The sequence below is a fragment of the Onychostoma macrolepis genome, chromosome 07 (genome assembly GCF_012432095.1).
Source record: "Onychostoma macrolepis isolate SWU-2019 chromosome 07, ASM1243209v1, whole genome shotgun sequence".
Classification (NCBI taxonomy): Eukaryota; Metazoa; Chordata; class Actinopteri; order Cypriniformes; family Cyprinidae; genus Onychostoma; species Onychostoma macrolepis.
In genome coordinates this window covers 34,440,574-34,458,048 of record NC_081161.1, presented here as the reverse complement: position 1 = coordinate 34,458,048, position 17,475 = coordinate 34,440,574, and the positions used below count along the sequence as shown (strand labels likewise).

At 37.8% G+C, this 17,475-nt stretch overlaps 1 protein-coding gene across 2 annotated transcripts; it reads right to left on the bottom strand.

Annotated features, from left to right (window-relative positions):
* Window positions 1-482: 482 nt before the first annotated feature.
* pik3c3 (phosphatidylinositol 3-kinase, catalytic subunit type 3) lies at window positions 483-15,078 on the bottom strand. 2 transcript variants are annotated; one of them, XM_058783117.1, is made up of 26 exons: window positions 14,652-15,078; window positions 11,056-11,244; window positions 10,613-10,756; window positions 8,985-9,114; window positions 8,711-8,737; window positions 7,601-7,687; window positions 7,402-7,497; window positions 6,826-6,897; window positions 6,569-6,673; window positions 6,401-6,493; window positions 5,710-5,895; window positions 5,348-5,490; window positions 5,061-5,139; window positions 4,912-4,979; window positions 4,717-4,822; window positions 4,061-4,177; window positions 3,815-3,946; window positions 3,605-3,733; window positions 3,385-3,454; window positions 3,213-3,277; window positions 2,641-2,725; window positions 2,489-2,563; window positions 2,226-2,394; window positions 1,764-1,854; window positions 1,560-1,685; window positions 483-713 (listed from the first exon to the last, which is right to left on the bottom strand). In XM_058783117.1, the coding sequence occupies exons 1-26, from the start codon at window positions 14,714-14,716 to the stop codon at window positions 699-701; spliced, it is 2,664 nt and encodes an 887-aa protein (XP_058639100.1). In that variant the 5' UTR covers window positions 14,717-15,078; the 3' UTR covers window positions 483-698. The 2 variants fall into 2 exon arrangements, with proteins under 2 accessions (XP_058639100.1, XP_058639101.1); XM_058783118.1 differs by lacking the exon at window positions 8,711-8,737 and having other exon boundaries at window positions 14,652-15,077.
* Window positions 15,079-17,475: the final 2,397 nt, after the last annotated feature.

The following is a 17,475-nucleotide window of genomic DNA, read 5'->3' as shown; positions in this document are numbered from 1 at the left end:
GTGTGATTTATGTTTAGACACTGATGGTGGGTCCAAGATTTAATCCATAGAACCTACATAGTCCTGAACTTCGCATAACTATAGTCTCATTATAAACCATTAGCACATTTCTATATATAAGCTGCACCGTAGAGAATTCTCCTCATAGGAGGTTGTGACTCACTAACGGACTCGCACTGCAGAGAAGAAACGTCCACATCCTCATCCAGAGAAACCTTTAAAACCACCATATGTATCAGAAGCACTCATTGTCGCAGAAGGACACGCCTAAACAAATAACTGAGCCTAGTCGAGGGTTTCATATATGTATTTAACAGATCATTAATTTTTGCATAAATAATTTTAACTATTATTGGAAAAAAATATCAAAACACCAATCGGTTTTCTACAAGCACAGACTATAAATGTTTTATATGAGTGTTTGAACTTTGAATATAATGTAAAATGAATACTAGACAGTAAACACAAAGGCTAAAGTTGGAATCTTTATTTGGCTGTCTTTTTTTTTTTTTTACATATACAGTTAATTTTATTACAATTTTATATATATATACAAAGATACTCAGTAAAGTCAAGACCTAGTGCATGAATGGTGAAAACATGATGTCACTAGTGTGGCCTTGGCACGTGTCCATTTCTCTTCTCCATCATTCATTTGTTGCTGCCGTCCATCTATCTGTTGCCTCCATGACATCACCTCATCTGCGCCAATACTGTGGATTTAAAACATGAATCATTAGTAAAAGGTGTCTACTAACAGACATGTTCACAAGTCTCTGAGGTCCAAGTCAAGTCTCAAGCCTTTGAGGTCGAGTCCCAGTCAAGTCTTAGTTCTATTTATTAGCAACAGTTCTTTCAGTTAGTAATTGAGGCTAAATCCGTTTTGAAATACTGATTTCACAATATGATTTTCTCAGAAAAAAAACTAACAAAGTTTAAGACAAATTAGAAATGAAAAGGTGTCAATTTATTGTCAGACAACATGCTGCACATTTCTTTGAAAAATTGAAATGTGTCAAACAGCAAAACTACATTGAAATTTTAAAACAAACCCCAATCAATCAAATCAATAACACAAACAAAAGAAATCTCATATAAACAAACTAAGGCTTTGTCTGTGCTCATTTTCAATTTAAAATTAGAAGCAACCACTGTATTTTAAACACAACACAATCCAAACAAAGAGGCTGCTGCATACATGCAGCATGAGCAGTTTTTAATCTAAATTGGATTGTAGAATTTTGAAATTTGAAGCAAAAACAAAATGCGTTTGTGTCGATCACACACTATGCAATTTCCGGTGAAATCTGAATGACCAAAATCTGAAGACTGGCTTTCAATTACGGCAACTTGCATCAAGACTGCAAATGTTGCATTTGGTGGTGTATTCAACAATTTAGCAGCACTGGTCAAAAAAAACACTGCTGCCAACCACAAAAATGCAAACAGCAACAGAGCTGATCTTTAGTGACATCCTGAAATGTATCATTAAAGACAACAGGCTTTGCCGTTTTCCATGCTGATTTTTCAAAAAGGATAAAATGAGGAAACATACACACCTGTGCAAATTTGTGTATCTGTTCAACCACTGCAGCAAACAGAGCACCTACGCTCTCATCAATCAGACTCTGCATATAATGCACCGCCTCCTCATCTGAGAGGTCCAATCGAAACTTGTCCTGAACCTGCAGTGGGCGGGCAAAGAATGAACAGCTGACTTTACCTCTGAAGTTTTGGAGACAAAATGCGAGGACCATACATACCTTTTTTACAGTTTTGTCAGGCTCCAGTGCAATGTCTGGAATATTTGCATCCACCATCAGAGAGAACAGATTCAGAATGAGATTTGAGTATCTGCATATGAAGAGAGAGAAAAAGTTGGGTTTTTATGATTTAGTCTACTGATATACTACATAAATGAAGTACACTACGATTCAAAAGTTTGGTGTCCATAATGTTTTTGAAAAAAAGTCTGTTATGCTTACCAAGGTAGCATTTTATTTGATCAAAAAGAGTAATATTGTGAAATTTTGTGTGACATGAACTTTCATTTCAATTCTTCTAATATGCTGATTTGGTGCTCAAGAACAATTCTTATTATTATCATCATCAATAATTGACTGGCACTTTTGATCAATTTAAAGCATCAATGCTGTATGAATTAATTTCTTTCAAAAAGTCAAATTTCTAAATATTAGTGTGCATGTCTTCCATGTGTAACTCACCTGCGCAGGTGCAGGAAGGCAGTGTAGCACTGTTTCCTGAACTCCTGGTATTGTTCACTCTGCATGCCCCCCATCCCCTCCACCATCTCCTTGCTCAGCTTCATGGGGGGTGGCAGGGGTTTAGGGTCCCGACCCAAAATATATCCAAAATCGATATGAAACAGTTTCCCTGCAAGCCGGAGAGACAGATCAGCATATTCAATCTGTTTTTAATTTCAGTGCTTGCAAGTCATTCAAAATTGTGGTGCATTTATGGAAGGTACCAGTCTTTGTGAGAAGCAAGTTGTCTAGATGTCTGTCTCCAACCCCTAGGATGTATGTGATGACACAATAGCCCGCTGAAACGTAGATCATGATTTAGTACATTTTTAAAATACCAAATAAATAATGAGCTGATTCAGAAACTGAGGCTCACCACAGCTTTTAACGTATGTGTCCATGACTTCAGAGCTGATGCCGTATGGCCCCTTATCATTCGGAGCGTGCTTTCGGAAGAAACTCTGCATGGAGACATAGTTTATCAAGAGAAATACAAAGATATGAGACTTCATTCCTTAGATACATAACAAATAAAAAGAGAAATGTGTTTCATCCACAAAAACTTTGTATGTGCCATACCTAATTGAACAATTAATTAAAATGTTATATTATACAATACCATACACAGCACACGCACATTTTATTTTTAATAGAATATAATATAAATAAATAAATAAGGCTTCTAGAATTTACTAACTGTGCTAGGCCATATCACGTTTTCAATTTTATTTGAAATAATCGGGCAGTTCTTATTATGACCATGTACTGCAGAGGTGTCCACTTCTACTTAGCTTCAATCTGCTTCAACACACCTATTAGGAAGTTTCTAGTGATCCTGAAAACCTTAATTGGCAGGTTCAGGAGTGTTTAATTAGGCTCAGACCCAAACTTTGCAGGAATTTGGTCTTCCAGGAGCAGTATTAGGCAACTCCTGATACAATGCATTACCTGAATGTTGCCTTCAGTTGCCAAAACCTCAGCCACAGGTACTGACTGCACAAACTGCATAAAACCTGCAGACAAATCATAGGCATCCAGAGTAAAATAAAACTCCCATACAGTATGTGAATTGACTGGCTCGCGGGTTTGTTCTGCATGCCATAAGTGAATCTGTACTGACCGTGTTTGGTGCTGGTCGCTAGAACTTTGTATGGAGTCAACTTTAGGTCCAAATTCTCTTTCCTCAGCAACTGTTAAAGACAGTGAGAATGTATTGATAACAATTGATAACAAGAAAATAGGGTTTTTATGTGTTCCGGAACATAAGAAGACATTAATGAATACTGATATCAACTATGTGTCCTTTTGGTACTGTGTGATGAGATGTAGTGACTTCAGACCTGGTCCATGAGTGAAATAATCTGCAGGATGAGCTGGTCCTGTCTCAGGTCATCTCCATGTTTGAAGATGACAGGATATTGCTCTCCATCCTCTGTCTTAAAGATGAGCTTTGCTGGCATCAGAGCACTCTGGAAGAGAGAAAAACAGAAGTCAGGGGTGGACAGATGCATGTGTGACACAATGCAATGGATATGAATGGTGCACAACACCTTAAAGAGTGTTGCGGTCTCAGGTATGATGCCTTTGATCCGGATCTGTGGTTCCAGAGGAAGAGGGATGGGCTCGATCTCTGACAGATTCACCTTCTCATTATCAGCCAACAGGCCCTGTAATCGCTCCGTCTGTCAAAGTCAGAAAGAACCAAATTATACAACTTCATAACTTCACAAAAACGATCAACTGAGTTCTCATTGTCTACAGCAGCTTTTAAAACTGATTCACTCAGTGTTGCATACCTTTTTCTTGCGGTTTCCACTCTCTCTCTGAACGGCCTTCATGAGTTGCACTAATCTGTCTACAAACGTCTGCTGGGCGGCCAGAAGGGAGCGCATCACTCTCACACTCTTATCACCCTGGAAACAGACATAAACATCACATATTGTGAAAAAGTGAAAGTGACAGATTTTAAAAACAGTTCTTCTTTTGAACTTTTTGTTCATCAAAGAAAAGATAAAATTACTCTAATCTTCAGCGTCACATGATCCTTCAGATATGTTTTTGGTTTTTGTATTTTAAATTGAAAATTTTAAAAATTGATAAAACATATTTCATCATTAAATTATGCAGCTGTTATTAACATTGATAATAATGATACAAATGTTTCTTGAGCACCAGATATTAGAATGATTTCTAAAGGATCATGTGACACTGAAGACTGGAGTAATGGCTGTTAAAAATTCAGCTTTATTTAAATTGTAATAATATTCCACAATATTACTGAAATTTTAATTTAAAAAATGCAGTCTTGGTAAGAATAGGAGACTTCATTCAAAAAATATTTTAAGAATCTTATCGACCACAATCTTAATGACCCCATACCGACTTTTGAACATTAATTTATATCATCATTTTACTTTGTTGTAATCCATGTGGGTTCAGAATGTGAAAGTACCTTGAGAAGAGCCTGACTGAACCGCCTCATTACATTGAGGTACATGTCATGGGTTTTGGGGTCTCTCTGCTGTGTGTCCTGATCCTCACACTCCACAATTACATACCTGCAGTGGAAGACAATGTCCAAATATTTTCTTATAAATCTTTAATATGGAGTCGGCAGAACTGCAAAACATCTTGATCCATTACTCACCAGTATAAATAGTTTGCCAATGTAGAGTTTTTGCAGGCACGTGATATAAGGAAGGTGCACAGATCTTGCTGTGGAACACAGGTCACATACACTGTTACATAATCTTCACACCCATAATGCATCTAAAATTAGTTTTTTTTTACACTTACCTCTAGATTCTCACCATCTGTTCCCTCTTTGCCTTTCTGTGTGCTGGGCATCACAGTGACGGTCGATGCCATCTGGGAACTGAAAAATAAATCACTGTAAGCCTCACATTTTTTCTGTTTATAAATGTGTTAGGATTCCAACTGTACATATGATCCATACATAAGATCTTTGAGGATTATACATTCAGATTTTGAAAGCTTTTGTAACTCAAAGTAATGTATAACTGATCTGGGGAAAAAACAGACGCATTTCACACAGAAGCATTTTCTTTAAGTATGTAGCTGACCTGTCCAGATCTCCTATTGTTGAGCTCTCTGTCAGAGCCCCTTGACTGTCTCTCTTACTGGCAGGCTCCAATCCACCCTGGATATCATTGAAGTTCTCATATTTCAATGCCTGCACCAGCTGGAGCAAGTACATTAGCAGATCCTACAAGGATAATCAGAATTACATGTATTAGAGGAATCAGGTTCCTTTAATGCATCAATCTTTCAGTTGTCCCTAAAGATTACCGGTGTTAATGGTGTGTGTAATTAAGTATCCTTAATACTGCTTATGAAAGCATAACATAATTTGACGCACAAAGATGCATCTAAACCACTGACAATCTGACTAACACACACATACACAAATACACATAGACTTCACCTCATCATCAGCCTGCTGCAGCCTCGCGACAGCGTAGCGTCTGACTGTGGGGTTGGTGAACTGAGAGGACAGCAGCTCCAGGGAATCCTCCACATCCATTGGCCGCCACTTTCCCAGCAGCTCCAGGGCCTGTTTGGCCTCCTGGGGCATATCCCAGTTCACACACTTCAGGAACTTTGTCAAAGCCTTAAAACACAACCACAATGAGATCTTGTCTTGGACACAGACAACAATTGAGATACCATCCTGTTACTCTGGGGACAAAACTGGTACCAATATGAACAATTTCAAAAGTTTGTGGTTGGTAAGACTTTTATGTTTTTGTTTTGCCTGCTCACCAGGGCTACATTTTTTAAATAAAAAATATGTTAAAACAGTAATATTGTGACATATTATTACTATTTTCTATTTCATTACTCCAGTCTTCAATTGTCACATGATCCTCCTATCATTCTAATATGGTGATCTGGTGCTCAAAAATGTTCTTGTCATTATCAATGTTGCAAACAGTTGTGCTTAATATTTTTGTGGAAATCATGATGCATTTCTGACATGCATGAAACCGTGAATAGAATTTTTTTTTAACATTCTACATGTTTTACCGTAACTTTTGTTCAATTTAATGTGCCGTTGCTGAATAAAAGTATAACCGACCCCAAACTTTTGAATTGTTTTAAATATGCTCACTCACCTTTTCCTGTGTGGTGAGGTAGTATCTAAACTTCCACACAAGGTCCTGTTCCTCAGAACTCAGCTGTTTAGTGGGTGGGTAGCTCACTATGATCTATGAAAGAAAAACAGTATTATAAAGACATCTGAGAAGATTTCTTGTGTACTTCTTTTTCTCTTTATCACTAACATTGAGTTGATCGCGCGTGGCTGCATTCGGTTTCAGATCGTGGTCAGATGGTCCGCTGCGTAAACTACGAGCCAGCTTATGATGCTTACTCTCCACAAGGTTCTCCTGCAACAGAATGCCAACACCATCAGGTACCAACGTTATCATTTTAAATTAAATTATTCGTTACCTTATCAAGTGAAAACACAGATTCTCAAACCCATAAATAAAATACCCAAAATAATATATATATATTTTTAGTTTTGATTTCCACTCACCATGCACATCTGAGGGTCGGGGACTTTCACAATATCTGAACTGGTCGGCAAAGGGGAGGATTCATCTGCATCCTGTAAAAAGAGAGAGGCGTAAAATCACTTTTTAACGAGCCTTTAACAAGTACTAGCTAAAGGAAGGTGAACTATTAGATGAAGAAGTTTAACTAGTGAACTACACTACTTTGCAAAATCTTGATTATCACTAATTTAAAGTCAACATAAAATGGCATCTACAACATATTTTAATTTTGTAACAAAGAAAAAAAATGTTGGGGCTTGTTTTTACCTATCAAGGCATTCCTGACTGCTTTTTTCTAACTAAATTTCATTACATATTACTTTAACCAGAATTAAATTGCTCTGTTTAAGACTGGAAAGATTTCTGAAAAGCTGCTTTCTCTACAACAATATCCTAATTCAATGCCTTAATATTTATTTGGCCAGTTAACATTAACACCACAGCCTAGTCAACTTTAGAAGCAAGCAAGGCTAATACATTTTGATGAAGCATGCATTAACAGGGAGGTAAACAGAGTTTTTGATTCGATATTAACTTAATAGCAAAAAAAGATATACCTTTTCGTAATAAACAATGCTGTATTCTCGTTCACCGCTTTTGACACGAGGGAATTCCACCATGAGGTACATGAAATTAGAGCTACGTTTCTCACTCTGTAAATAAAAAACACAAGCTTCACAAATCAAGCTTTACACAGAGGTAGCAAAAATTACAGTGGCTTCATACTGTGACACTTTTTACCCCAAAAGCACTCACCTCATTGATCATTTCAATCTCTCGGAAGGTCAAGCGATCCAGCCAGTCTACTTTAACCATGTGCCCCTGACGATGAGCTTTTGTTAGCTGAGAGTAACAGAGAGGCAAAGAAGGAGAGAGGAAAACTTAAAGAAAAAGACACATTTGCAAGACCAGTAACACTAAGACACAAATGAGACGTTGTGTTCACAATCCTTTAGCCAATCATATGACAGCGGCGTGTCAGCGTGCAAAAGCACACAAAAAGCTCATTAGCCAAAGGACATTCAGGAGGGGCCAGTGCAAAGTAAGTAGCACACCAAGATGACTCAGCCCTTTCTAAACAAACAGTTAGTAATAGTTAGTACAATAACACATCTCATCTAAAGGCCAGCAAGAGTCTAAGAGGACTTTGTTTAACCAGCCATACATGTGTTTTAGTGGCTAAACATAACGTCCATGACATTCGTGATTATTTCAAGGAATGTTCTCACTTCAAAACAAGTTACGCTTTATCAACGGTATCCACAACAAATCATTCTGACTTAAAAGAATTATCCAGCACAAAAATCTTTTTTATTTAGTCTTGTTCATTTTTCTAAATCCTCCTTTTGATGTGGGACTTTTTTAAGTGGGTGAACATCTGGTTATACATTGAAGACATGGTTGATCTACCAGCTTACATGGTCATAATATGAGTTGAACAATTGTAAATTAAAAAAAAAAAAAAATGCAATATTTGACCTGCCATATTTAAAAAAAATCATTTATAGTGTCATAAAAAATGGCTTCTAATCCTTTGATTCCCCTGAACCTCTACACTGTTACAAATAAATTGTCAAAAATATATATACATATATATATATAAATGTTGAATCAAAAAAATGGTGAGGTCAAGCAGCAAAAATGTCAGTTTGTCAAAAGTCCAAGGCACAGAAAAAAAACATACTCATCCTATTTGTGAAAATGTGGGTCAAATTATACAAGCTAAATATATAGCCTGTCCTATATCTTGCCCACAAATATATGAGACAAGCCATCACTCATACACGCGCACACACACACACACACACACACACACACTCACACACATACATTCAGCATTCCTGTCCTATTTTCTCTCATACTCACGTCACTAAGTATCTCCAGGTCTGGGCCCTGGAACAGAGGGCAGTTAAAACATGTCCTTTGACAAAACACACACACAAGCACACTCCCTCGCAACAACAAACATTCTCAATTCTCATTCTTTCCACAAATTGGGTAATTTATAAACACAATCAGCATATCCATCTATCCCTCCCTGCCGCCACCCACTTTTCATTTAACATATCCCTCATGTACAGTAACTGTCCACAGTTTCTGTCACAGCTGGGCTCCTCCACTCCCCAATCCATCAACTGACCTTGGCCAGGCGGCCCATCTGGTCCTCTGCCAGAGTGCTACTGGTCCTTCCCGGTGTACTAGTGGGCTCACTGCCATCACCCTCCACACCCGGCCACACCTTCAGATCGTGCATGCCCTGCCGGAACATTCTAGTAGACAGAGTGAGAAAGATGGAGAGAGATAAGGGGGAATAGTAGATGTAGAAAAGTAGTGGTGTGCAAACTTTTGGGGAAAATAATCTCTTTTGTGATAATAATCTCTTCCCTAAATAATTAATAACACCTCACCTTCTATTTTAACATGTACAGATTTTTTAATCTGAATTAATTTGATATAACCACAGATTCTGAATGTAGTGGTTACATGCACCCTAAACTCTGGAAGACAATGAAATTATCATTGGAGTGAAGATATGGATCATATGTATTCGGAACAAATTAGAAAAGAAGTATTATGAAAAGTGTGACACCAGTATTTGTCAGCATTCTTGTGCAATAATGGCTGTGTAACATTATGTAAAACCATCTAACATATGTAAAAATTTGGATGCCAAATTTTAATTTTGTACAAACATATCAGACTTGTAGAAGAGACTGGTGGGATAGAATTGCCCTGCACTGCATTTTTACTGTGCAAAGGTTTAGGGTTGGTAAGATAAAAATAAAAATAAAAATAAATAAATAAAGCAAAATAAGCTTTAAAAGGCTGCATTTATTTGATCTAAAATACAGTAAAAAAGTAATACTGTGAAATATTACAATATTTATTACAACTGCATATTTATTACAACTGTTTTTATATATATTTTAAAACATAATTTATTCCTGTGATGGCAAATCAGAATTTTCAGCAGCCATTACTCCAGTCTTCAGTGTCACATGATCACTTCAATGAAGACTTTTTAAAAATCCAAATAATAAGAAAGCGTCCAGGCACTAAAGTACTAAATTATATGACATTTTCCAGTTATATTTCTGATGAACAAAATTGTAAACATTAAGCCCAATTTATACTTCTGCGTCGGACCTACGCCGTAGCCTCAACGCCGTAAGCTGTCCGTCGGTTTTCATTTATACTTCTGCGTCGTCGTCCGCGTCTGCAGTGTCCACGGGCATGTTGCTTGTGAACCCGCAGTACCACGGCAAAAGCCGAAGAAGAAGCGGCTCGTCGGAGAAGCATAGCCGTGACGGCGGTAAATAAATATCAAATCATTAAATCATTATTTAAAACAACAAAAAGGGGGACAACAACGGAACAGGAGAAGATGGCATTCTTTCAATCTCCACAAGCACGTGTACCACGGCAGATCAACATTGTTTGTCGCGGACAACTACTGATGTATAATGCTATAGTATAATAAATGATAAGACACTTGTTCTTTGCTTTGTTTTATTTTAAATAAGAAGGTGTGACATTAAACTATATTACAGCGCTCATAAACGCACACAAAACTCAAGTGCATAAGGAGGGAGGGGTTCTAGCAGACCAATCACAGCGCTTGCGGTCCGCGTAGAATTGACGCGCTGTTAGATTTTTGGAGAGGTGCACGTCAGGTACGGCGTAGGTTACGGCGCAGGCCTGTGCGTCTCTGCGTAGGCTACGCCATAGGTTTGACGCAGAAGTATAAATTGGGCTTTAGACCTTTACCCATATTTCCCAAACAGGGTGACTGTAGTGCCCCCAACAGGCGTGGCTCGGCCGGGTCCATACACATCCCAAACCGTTAGAGTCACCTGGGCACTCTGAGGCAGGTCAGGGTACTTCACTGGCAGCCTAAGCCACTCGTTCCAGCTAAGGTGAAGAGAAGATAACAATAATAATGTGACAAAACATATGTGACTCAGTACAGTGAACAAATGAAATCTGAAGGCATTAAAATCAGTTCAAATTAAAAAAAAGATCATATTTGTCATTTATTGTGCAAATATCCAAGTATGCGAGAGGATGATAGGGTACAAAAATATTATGCTACATATCTCAGCAAGCATCTTTGATCTTGTTTGGTTTCCTGCTCTGACTCATTATTGAATCACATGAGCATAAAGTGAGCCACAAGTGTGACATACAGAGATTATGATAAATCTACGTACTTCCAGCGAGTGCTGAAGGCCTTGTATGATGTTCGTACAGGCAGAGCGAGAGGCTTGCCCTCGGCAAACACCTGACAGGTGACGTACAGGTCAGAGCAGCTCTCCTGATAGAGTCCTGAGAATCGTAGCATGGGGTCCTCAAGCAGAGCTTTATAGCTCTTCTGCTCTCTCTTGCCCTCCAGACTGCCTCTGCAAAAGCAAACAGAAAGGAGATACCATTTCTGCCCAGTCAGAACACAGCACAATGTCAAGACATTTGCTTTCTGAAGTAAGGAATTTGCATACTGTACCTATTTAATGGTGAGCAATTGTACTAAATGTCAGCAGAGTTACAAAATTACTTGATCAATGATTTCCTTAACTTTTCCATGACACTTTATATGTTCTGATGCTGATTTTAAGTTTTTGAAAAACATCTCTTATGCTCACCAAGGCTGCACTGACTTGAGCAGTAATATTAAACAGTAATATGGGAAATACAGTATGTGACCCTGGGCCACAAAAACAGTCACAAGCAGCACGGGTATACAGTGGGGCAAAAAAGTATTTAGTCAGCCACCAATTGTGCAATTTCTCCCACTTAAAAAGATGAGAGAGGCCTGTAATTTTCATCATAGGTATACCTCAACTATGAGAGACAAAATGAGAAAAAAAAATCCAGAAAATCACATTGTAGGATTTTTAAAGAATTAATTGGTAAATTCCTCTGTAAAATAAGTATTTGGTCACCTACAAACAAGCAAGATTTCTGGCTCTCACAGACCTGTAACTTCTTCTTTAAGAGGCTCCTCTGTCCTCCACTCGTTACCTGTATTAATGGCATCTGTTTGAACTCGTTATCAGTATAAAAGACACCTGTCCACAACCTCAAACAGTCCAACTCCAAACTCCACCATGGCCAAGACCAAAGAGCTGTCAAAGGACACCAGAAACAAAATTGTAGACCTGCACCAGGCTGGGAAGACTGAATCTGCAATAGGTAAGCAGCTTGGTGTGAAGAAATCAACTGTGGGAGCAATTATTAGAAAATGGAAGACATACAAGACCACTGATAATCTCCCTCGATCTGGGGCTCCACGCAAGATCTCACCCGTGGGGTCAAAATGATCACAAGAACTGTGAGCAAAAATCCCAGAACCACACGGGGACCTAGTGAATGACCTGCAGAGAGCTGGGACCAAAGTAACAAAGGCTACCATCAGTAACACACTGCGCCGCCAGGGACTCAAATCCTGCAGTGCCAGACGTGTCCCCCTGCTTAAGCCAGTACATGTCCGGGCCCGTCTGAAGTTTGCTAGAGAGCATTTGGATGATCCAGAAGAGGATTGGGAGAATGTCATATGGTCAGATGAAACCAAAATAGAACTTTTTGGTAAAAACTCAACTTGTCGTGTTTGGAGGAGAAAGAATGCTGAGTTGCATCCAAAGAACACCATACCTACTGTGAAGCATGGGAGTGGAAACATCATGCTTTGGGGCTGTTTTTCTGCAAAGGGACCAGGACGACTGATCCGTCTAAACGAAAGAATGAATGGGGCCATGTATCGTGAGATTGAGTGAAAACCTCCTTCCATCGGCAAGGGCATTGAAGATGAAACGTGGCTGGGTCTTTCAGCATGACAATGATCCCAAACACACCGCCTGGGCAACGAAGGAGTGGCTTCGAAAGAAGCATTTCAAGGTCCTGGAGTGGCCTAGCCAGTCCCCAGATCTCAACCCCATCGAAAATCTTTGGAGGGAGTTGAAAGTCCGTGTTGCCCAGCGACAGCCCCAAAACATTACTGCTCTAGAGGAGATCTGCATGGAAGAATGGGCCAAAATACCAGCAACAGTGGGTATATAACAAAGTATTGAGATGAAATTTTGTTATTGACCAAATACTTATTTTCCACCATAATTTGCAAATAAATTCTTTAAAAATCCTACAATGTGATTTTTCTGGATTTTTTTTTTTTTCTCATTTTGTCTCTCATAGTTGAGGTATACCTATGATGAAAATTACAGGCCTCTCTCATCTTTTTAAGTGGGAGAACTTGCACAATTGGTGGCTGACTAAATACTTTTTTGCCCCACTGTATTTGTAGCAATAGCCAAAAATACACTGTATGGGTTAAAATGATTGTTTTTTTTTTTTACGCCAAAAAAGATTAAGATATTAAGTAAAGCTCATGTTCCATGAAGATATTTTGTACATTTCCTACCATAAATATATCAAAACTTACTTTTTTGATTAGTAATATGCTTTGCTAAGGACTTCAAGGCGATTTTCTCAATATTTTGGGCACCCTCAGATTCCAGATATTCAAAAAGTTCTATCTCAGCCAGATATCGTCCTATCCTAACAAACCATACTATGGTAAGCTTATTTATTCAGCTGTCACATGATGTATAAATCTCAATTCCGGATCACATATTACAATAAAAAACTTTTTACTATTTTTAATATATTTCAAAATGTAATTTATGATGGCAAAGCTGAATTTTCAGCAACCATTACTCCAGTCTTCAGTTTCGTGTCACATCATGATACTTCAGAAATCTGAAATCTGTTGTTCAAGAAAATGTTCTTATCAAAGCTGAAAAAAATGTGCTGCTTTAATATTTTTGTATAAACTGCGCTTTTTCAGGATTCTTTAATGAATGCAACGTTCAAAAGAACAGCATTTATTTAAAATAGAATGCTTTTTTTATCAGTTATCATTTTAATGCATACTTGCTGAATAAAAGTACAACTTTCTTTTAATAAATGAGTTTAATAGATGTGTCTAATACTGAACGCGCTTGTTCACAACTAGTGTTCTCGCGCGTCTATTTGGCGCAGGAAAAATACGCACTAAATAAGCAATACGCGCTTTAACGTTTGAGAAGTTGTTTAAAACAGTTCTTAAACAGAGGGCGGAATTTTATTTTTTTTACTACATGTCTTTTTCAAGGTCAGGCCGTTATTGCTTCTCAAATGGTGACAGCTCTTCTTCATGCATTTGGTTTTAACAGTCACTGTCCTATAATGAGCTCGTGCGCAAGTTTGCTTACTGGTACCTCGGGACTCCTTCCTTGTGTTCTTCTAACCACGTAATGCAACACAGAGAAATGAAACTGATTTCGTTATGACAAAAACACTCGCGGGTCAGAAGAATCATTTATGATCTTTATTTATGATCCACACGTACACGGACAGAGACTCGTTAAGATCGAGGGCAAAAGGAGAATGATGTCAATAGACTGATGAAAGCCCCAAAACACAAAAAAGCTCTCGCTGGACTCGTGTTAATTCTTCTGACTCAGTGTTGCCATGCTCGCTTTGGTAAACATCGCAAAAACAACGATTTGATTTCATGCAAGGAAGATTTCTCTTTATATTTAAAATAAAAGTGCACTACGTTTTGTACTCTTATCTAAAAGTTACCAGTAGACACTTTATTATTAAGTTACGTATTATTAAATTACATAAATCGATGCATATGATACATGGCATCTTCCAATAATACGTGCGCCGTGTGTTTGAGCGGTGTGCTGTTATTCAGTCTCTGTTGACATTCTGCTGGTTTGACAGTCCTGTAATCAAAACAATGACTAAGGTCCAGAAACATACTCACATTTTCAGTTGGACGTTTATGTCCAGATCGCAACTATACACATAGTTAAATTTGTCTGTGTCCATCTTCAGTAATCGATGAAGTGTTATGAAAAACCGTAGTGAATGAAACAAAACAGATATAAAAGAATAAATGCAGATTTTCCAGGCGGTGGGAGATAAACTGCAGGGCCTCTAGCAAAGACACTGCACTGGATCTGCTGGAGCTTTTGCTTTTCGCAGCACTTTATATTCTTGATATAACTGTGTCTGATTAATGAAAACCAATATGGCCGGTCAAAAATACTATCAGTCTTAATTTAAGACAATAATAAAGTTGTAATAAGCATCTGCCAGGGCTTCATCGCGTCCGCTTTTAGAAGGGAAAGCATTATAACCAGACGTAAATAATCGATGTCAAATCGTTCGATAGCCGCAGCGACTTGTATGGACTGAACGGATCAGAAATGGCTTCTTTGGTCTGGTGGATCCCGGTGGCTTCCTGTTTGGTTTACGAACGGATAGTAAAACAGGACAAATTTCGTAAGGCGTTTAAAAGTCCTCTTGAATTGCATGTTCGTTGTACGTTGAGTACAATTGTTTGCAAGTTTCTGAATTTAAACTGAATTAAGTCATATCACTGTAAATCATAGTTGTTGTTTTTTTTTTTGCTAAAATTCTTTTGTATTAGTTTCATTTATTTAAATGTTTAATTAATTTAATCATGTACTGTATTTCATAACCCCCAATGAAAATTACAAATTATGCTTTTAATCTGTTTGAAATCTATTTAAATTGCAATCCACTGTGGTCTATGTATTCAAAAATTGCCAAAGAGCAATTAAATAGCCGCCTCATGGCACAGAAGTCAGTTAATTTTCAGCACATAGAGACTCTTTCACCTAGATATCACACTATAGAGACTGTGTCTGTTCCCCGAACTAGAAAATACAAAAACCATCCAAACCAATTTAAGAGTAACAATTTAATTGATGTTCAGCAAATAAAAAATGTATATAACACAGAGAAACAAATTATAAATCTTGGTTTACTGAATATCAGGTCCCTTTCCATGAAAGCGCTTTTTGTAAATGATATGATCACTGATCATAACCTAGATGTGCTCTGTTTGACAGAAACCTGACTAAAACCAGATGAATACATTATTTTAAACGAGTCTACCCCCCAAGATTACTGTTATAAAAATGAGCCGAGTCCAAAAGGCAAAGGGGGAGGTGTTGCTAAAATTTATAGCAATATTCTCAGTATTTCTCAGAAGACAGGCTTTAAGTATTACTCCTTTGAAGTAATGGTGCTTCATTATCTAGAGAAACAAGTGTTAATGATAAATCCCCTGTGATGTTTGTACTGGCTACTGTATACAGGCCACCAAGGCACCATACAGACTTTATTAAAGAATTTTCTGATTTTCTATCAGAGTTAGTGCTGGCTGCAGATAAAGTCCTAATCGTTGGTGATTTTAATATCCACGTTGATAATGAAAAAGATGCATTAGGATCAGCATTCTTAGACATTCTGAACTCTATTGGGGTTTGACAACATGTCTCAGGACCTACTCATTGTCGAAATCATACTCTAGATTTAATACTGTCACATGAAATTGATGTTAATGATATTGAAATTCTGTAGCAAAGTGATGATATCTCAGATCATTATCTAGTCTTGTGTAATTCTACTCCTTGTTACAAATATGGTAGAACCATTACTTCTACCACAAAAGACTGCTTTGTAAGTAATCTTCCTGATTTATCTCAATTCCTCAGTATATCCAAAAGTGCAGAAAAACTTGATGATGTAACATAAACTATGGACTCTCTCTTTTCTAGCACTTTAGATACAGTTGCTCCTTTACGCTGAAGGAAGATTAAGAAAAAGAGTCCAACACCGTGGTATAATGAGCACACTCGCGCCCTAAAGAGAGCAGCCCGGAAAATGGAGGGCAGCTGGAGGAAAACAAAACTAGAGGTATCGTTTAGCTTGGTGGGAAAGTACCCTATCCTACAGAAAAGCATTAAAAACTGCTAGATCTGATTACTTTTAGTCTCTTTTAGAAGAAAACAAACATAACCCCAGGTATTTATTCAATACAGTGGCTAAATTAACAAAAAATAAAGTATCAGCAGGTGTTGACATTTCCCAACAGCACAGCAGTAATGACTTTATGAACTATTTTACTTCCAAGATCGATACTATCAGAGATAAAATTGTAACCATGCAGCCGTCAGCTACAGTATCGCATCAAATAGTGCACTATAGATCCCCTGAGGAACAATTCCACTCATTCTCTAATATAGGAGAGGAAGAATTGAATAAACTTGTTAAATCATCTAAACCAACAACATGTATGTTAGACCCTATCCCATCTAAACTACTAAAAGAGTTGCTTCCAGAAGTCATAGACCCTCTTTTGGCTATTATTAATTTGTCATTGTCATTAGGATATGTCCCTAAAACCTTCAAATTGGCCGTTATTAAGCCTCTCATTAAAAACCACAACTTGATCTTGATCTAGTTAATTACAGACTGATCTCGAATCTCCCCTCCCTCGCAGATCCTTTTCCTATTTAGCGCCCAAACTATGGAACAATCTACCTAACACTGTTCGGGAGGCAGACGCACTCTGTCAGTTTAAATCTAGATTAAAGACCCATCTCTTTAACCTGGCTCACACATAACACACTAATACGCTTCTAATATTCAAATCCGTTAAAGGATTGTTAGGCTGCATTAATTAGGTCAACCAGAACCGGGAACACTTCCCATAACACCTGATGTATTTGTTAAATCATAAGAAGAATGGCATCTATGCTAAGGTCACCGTAGCC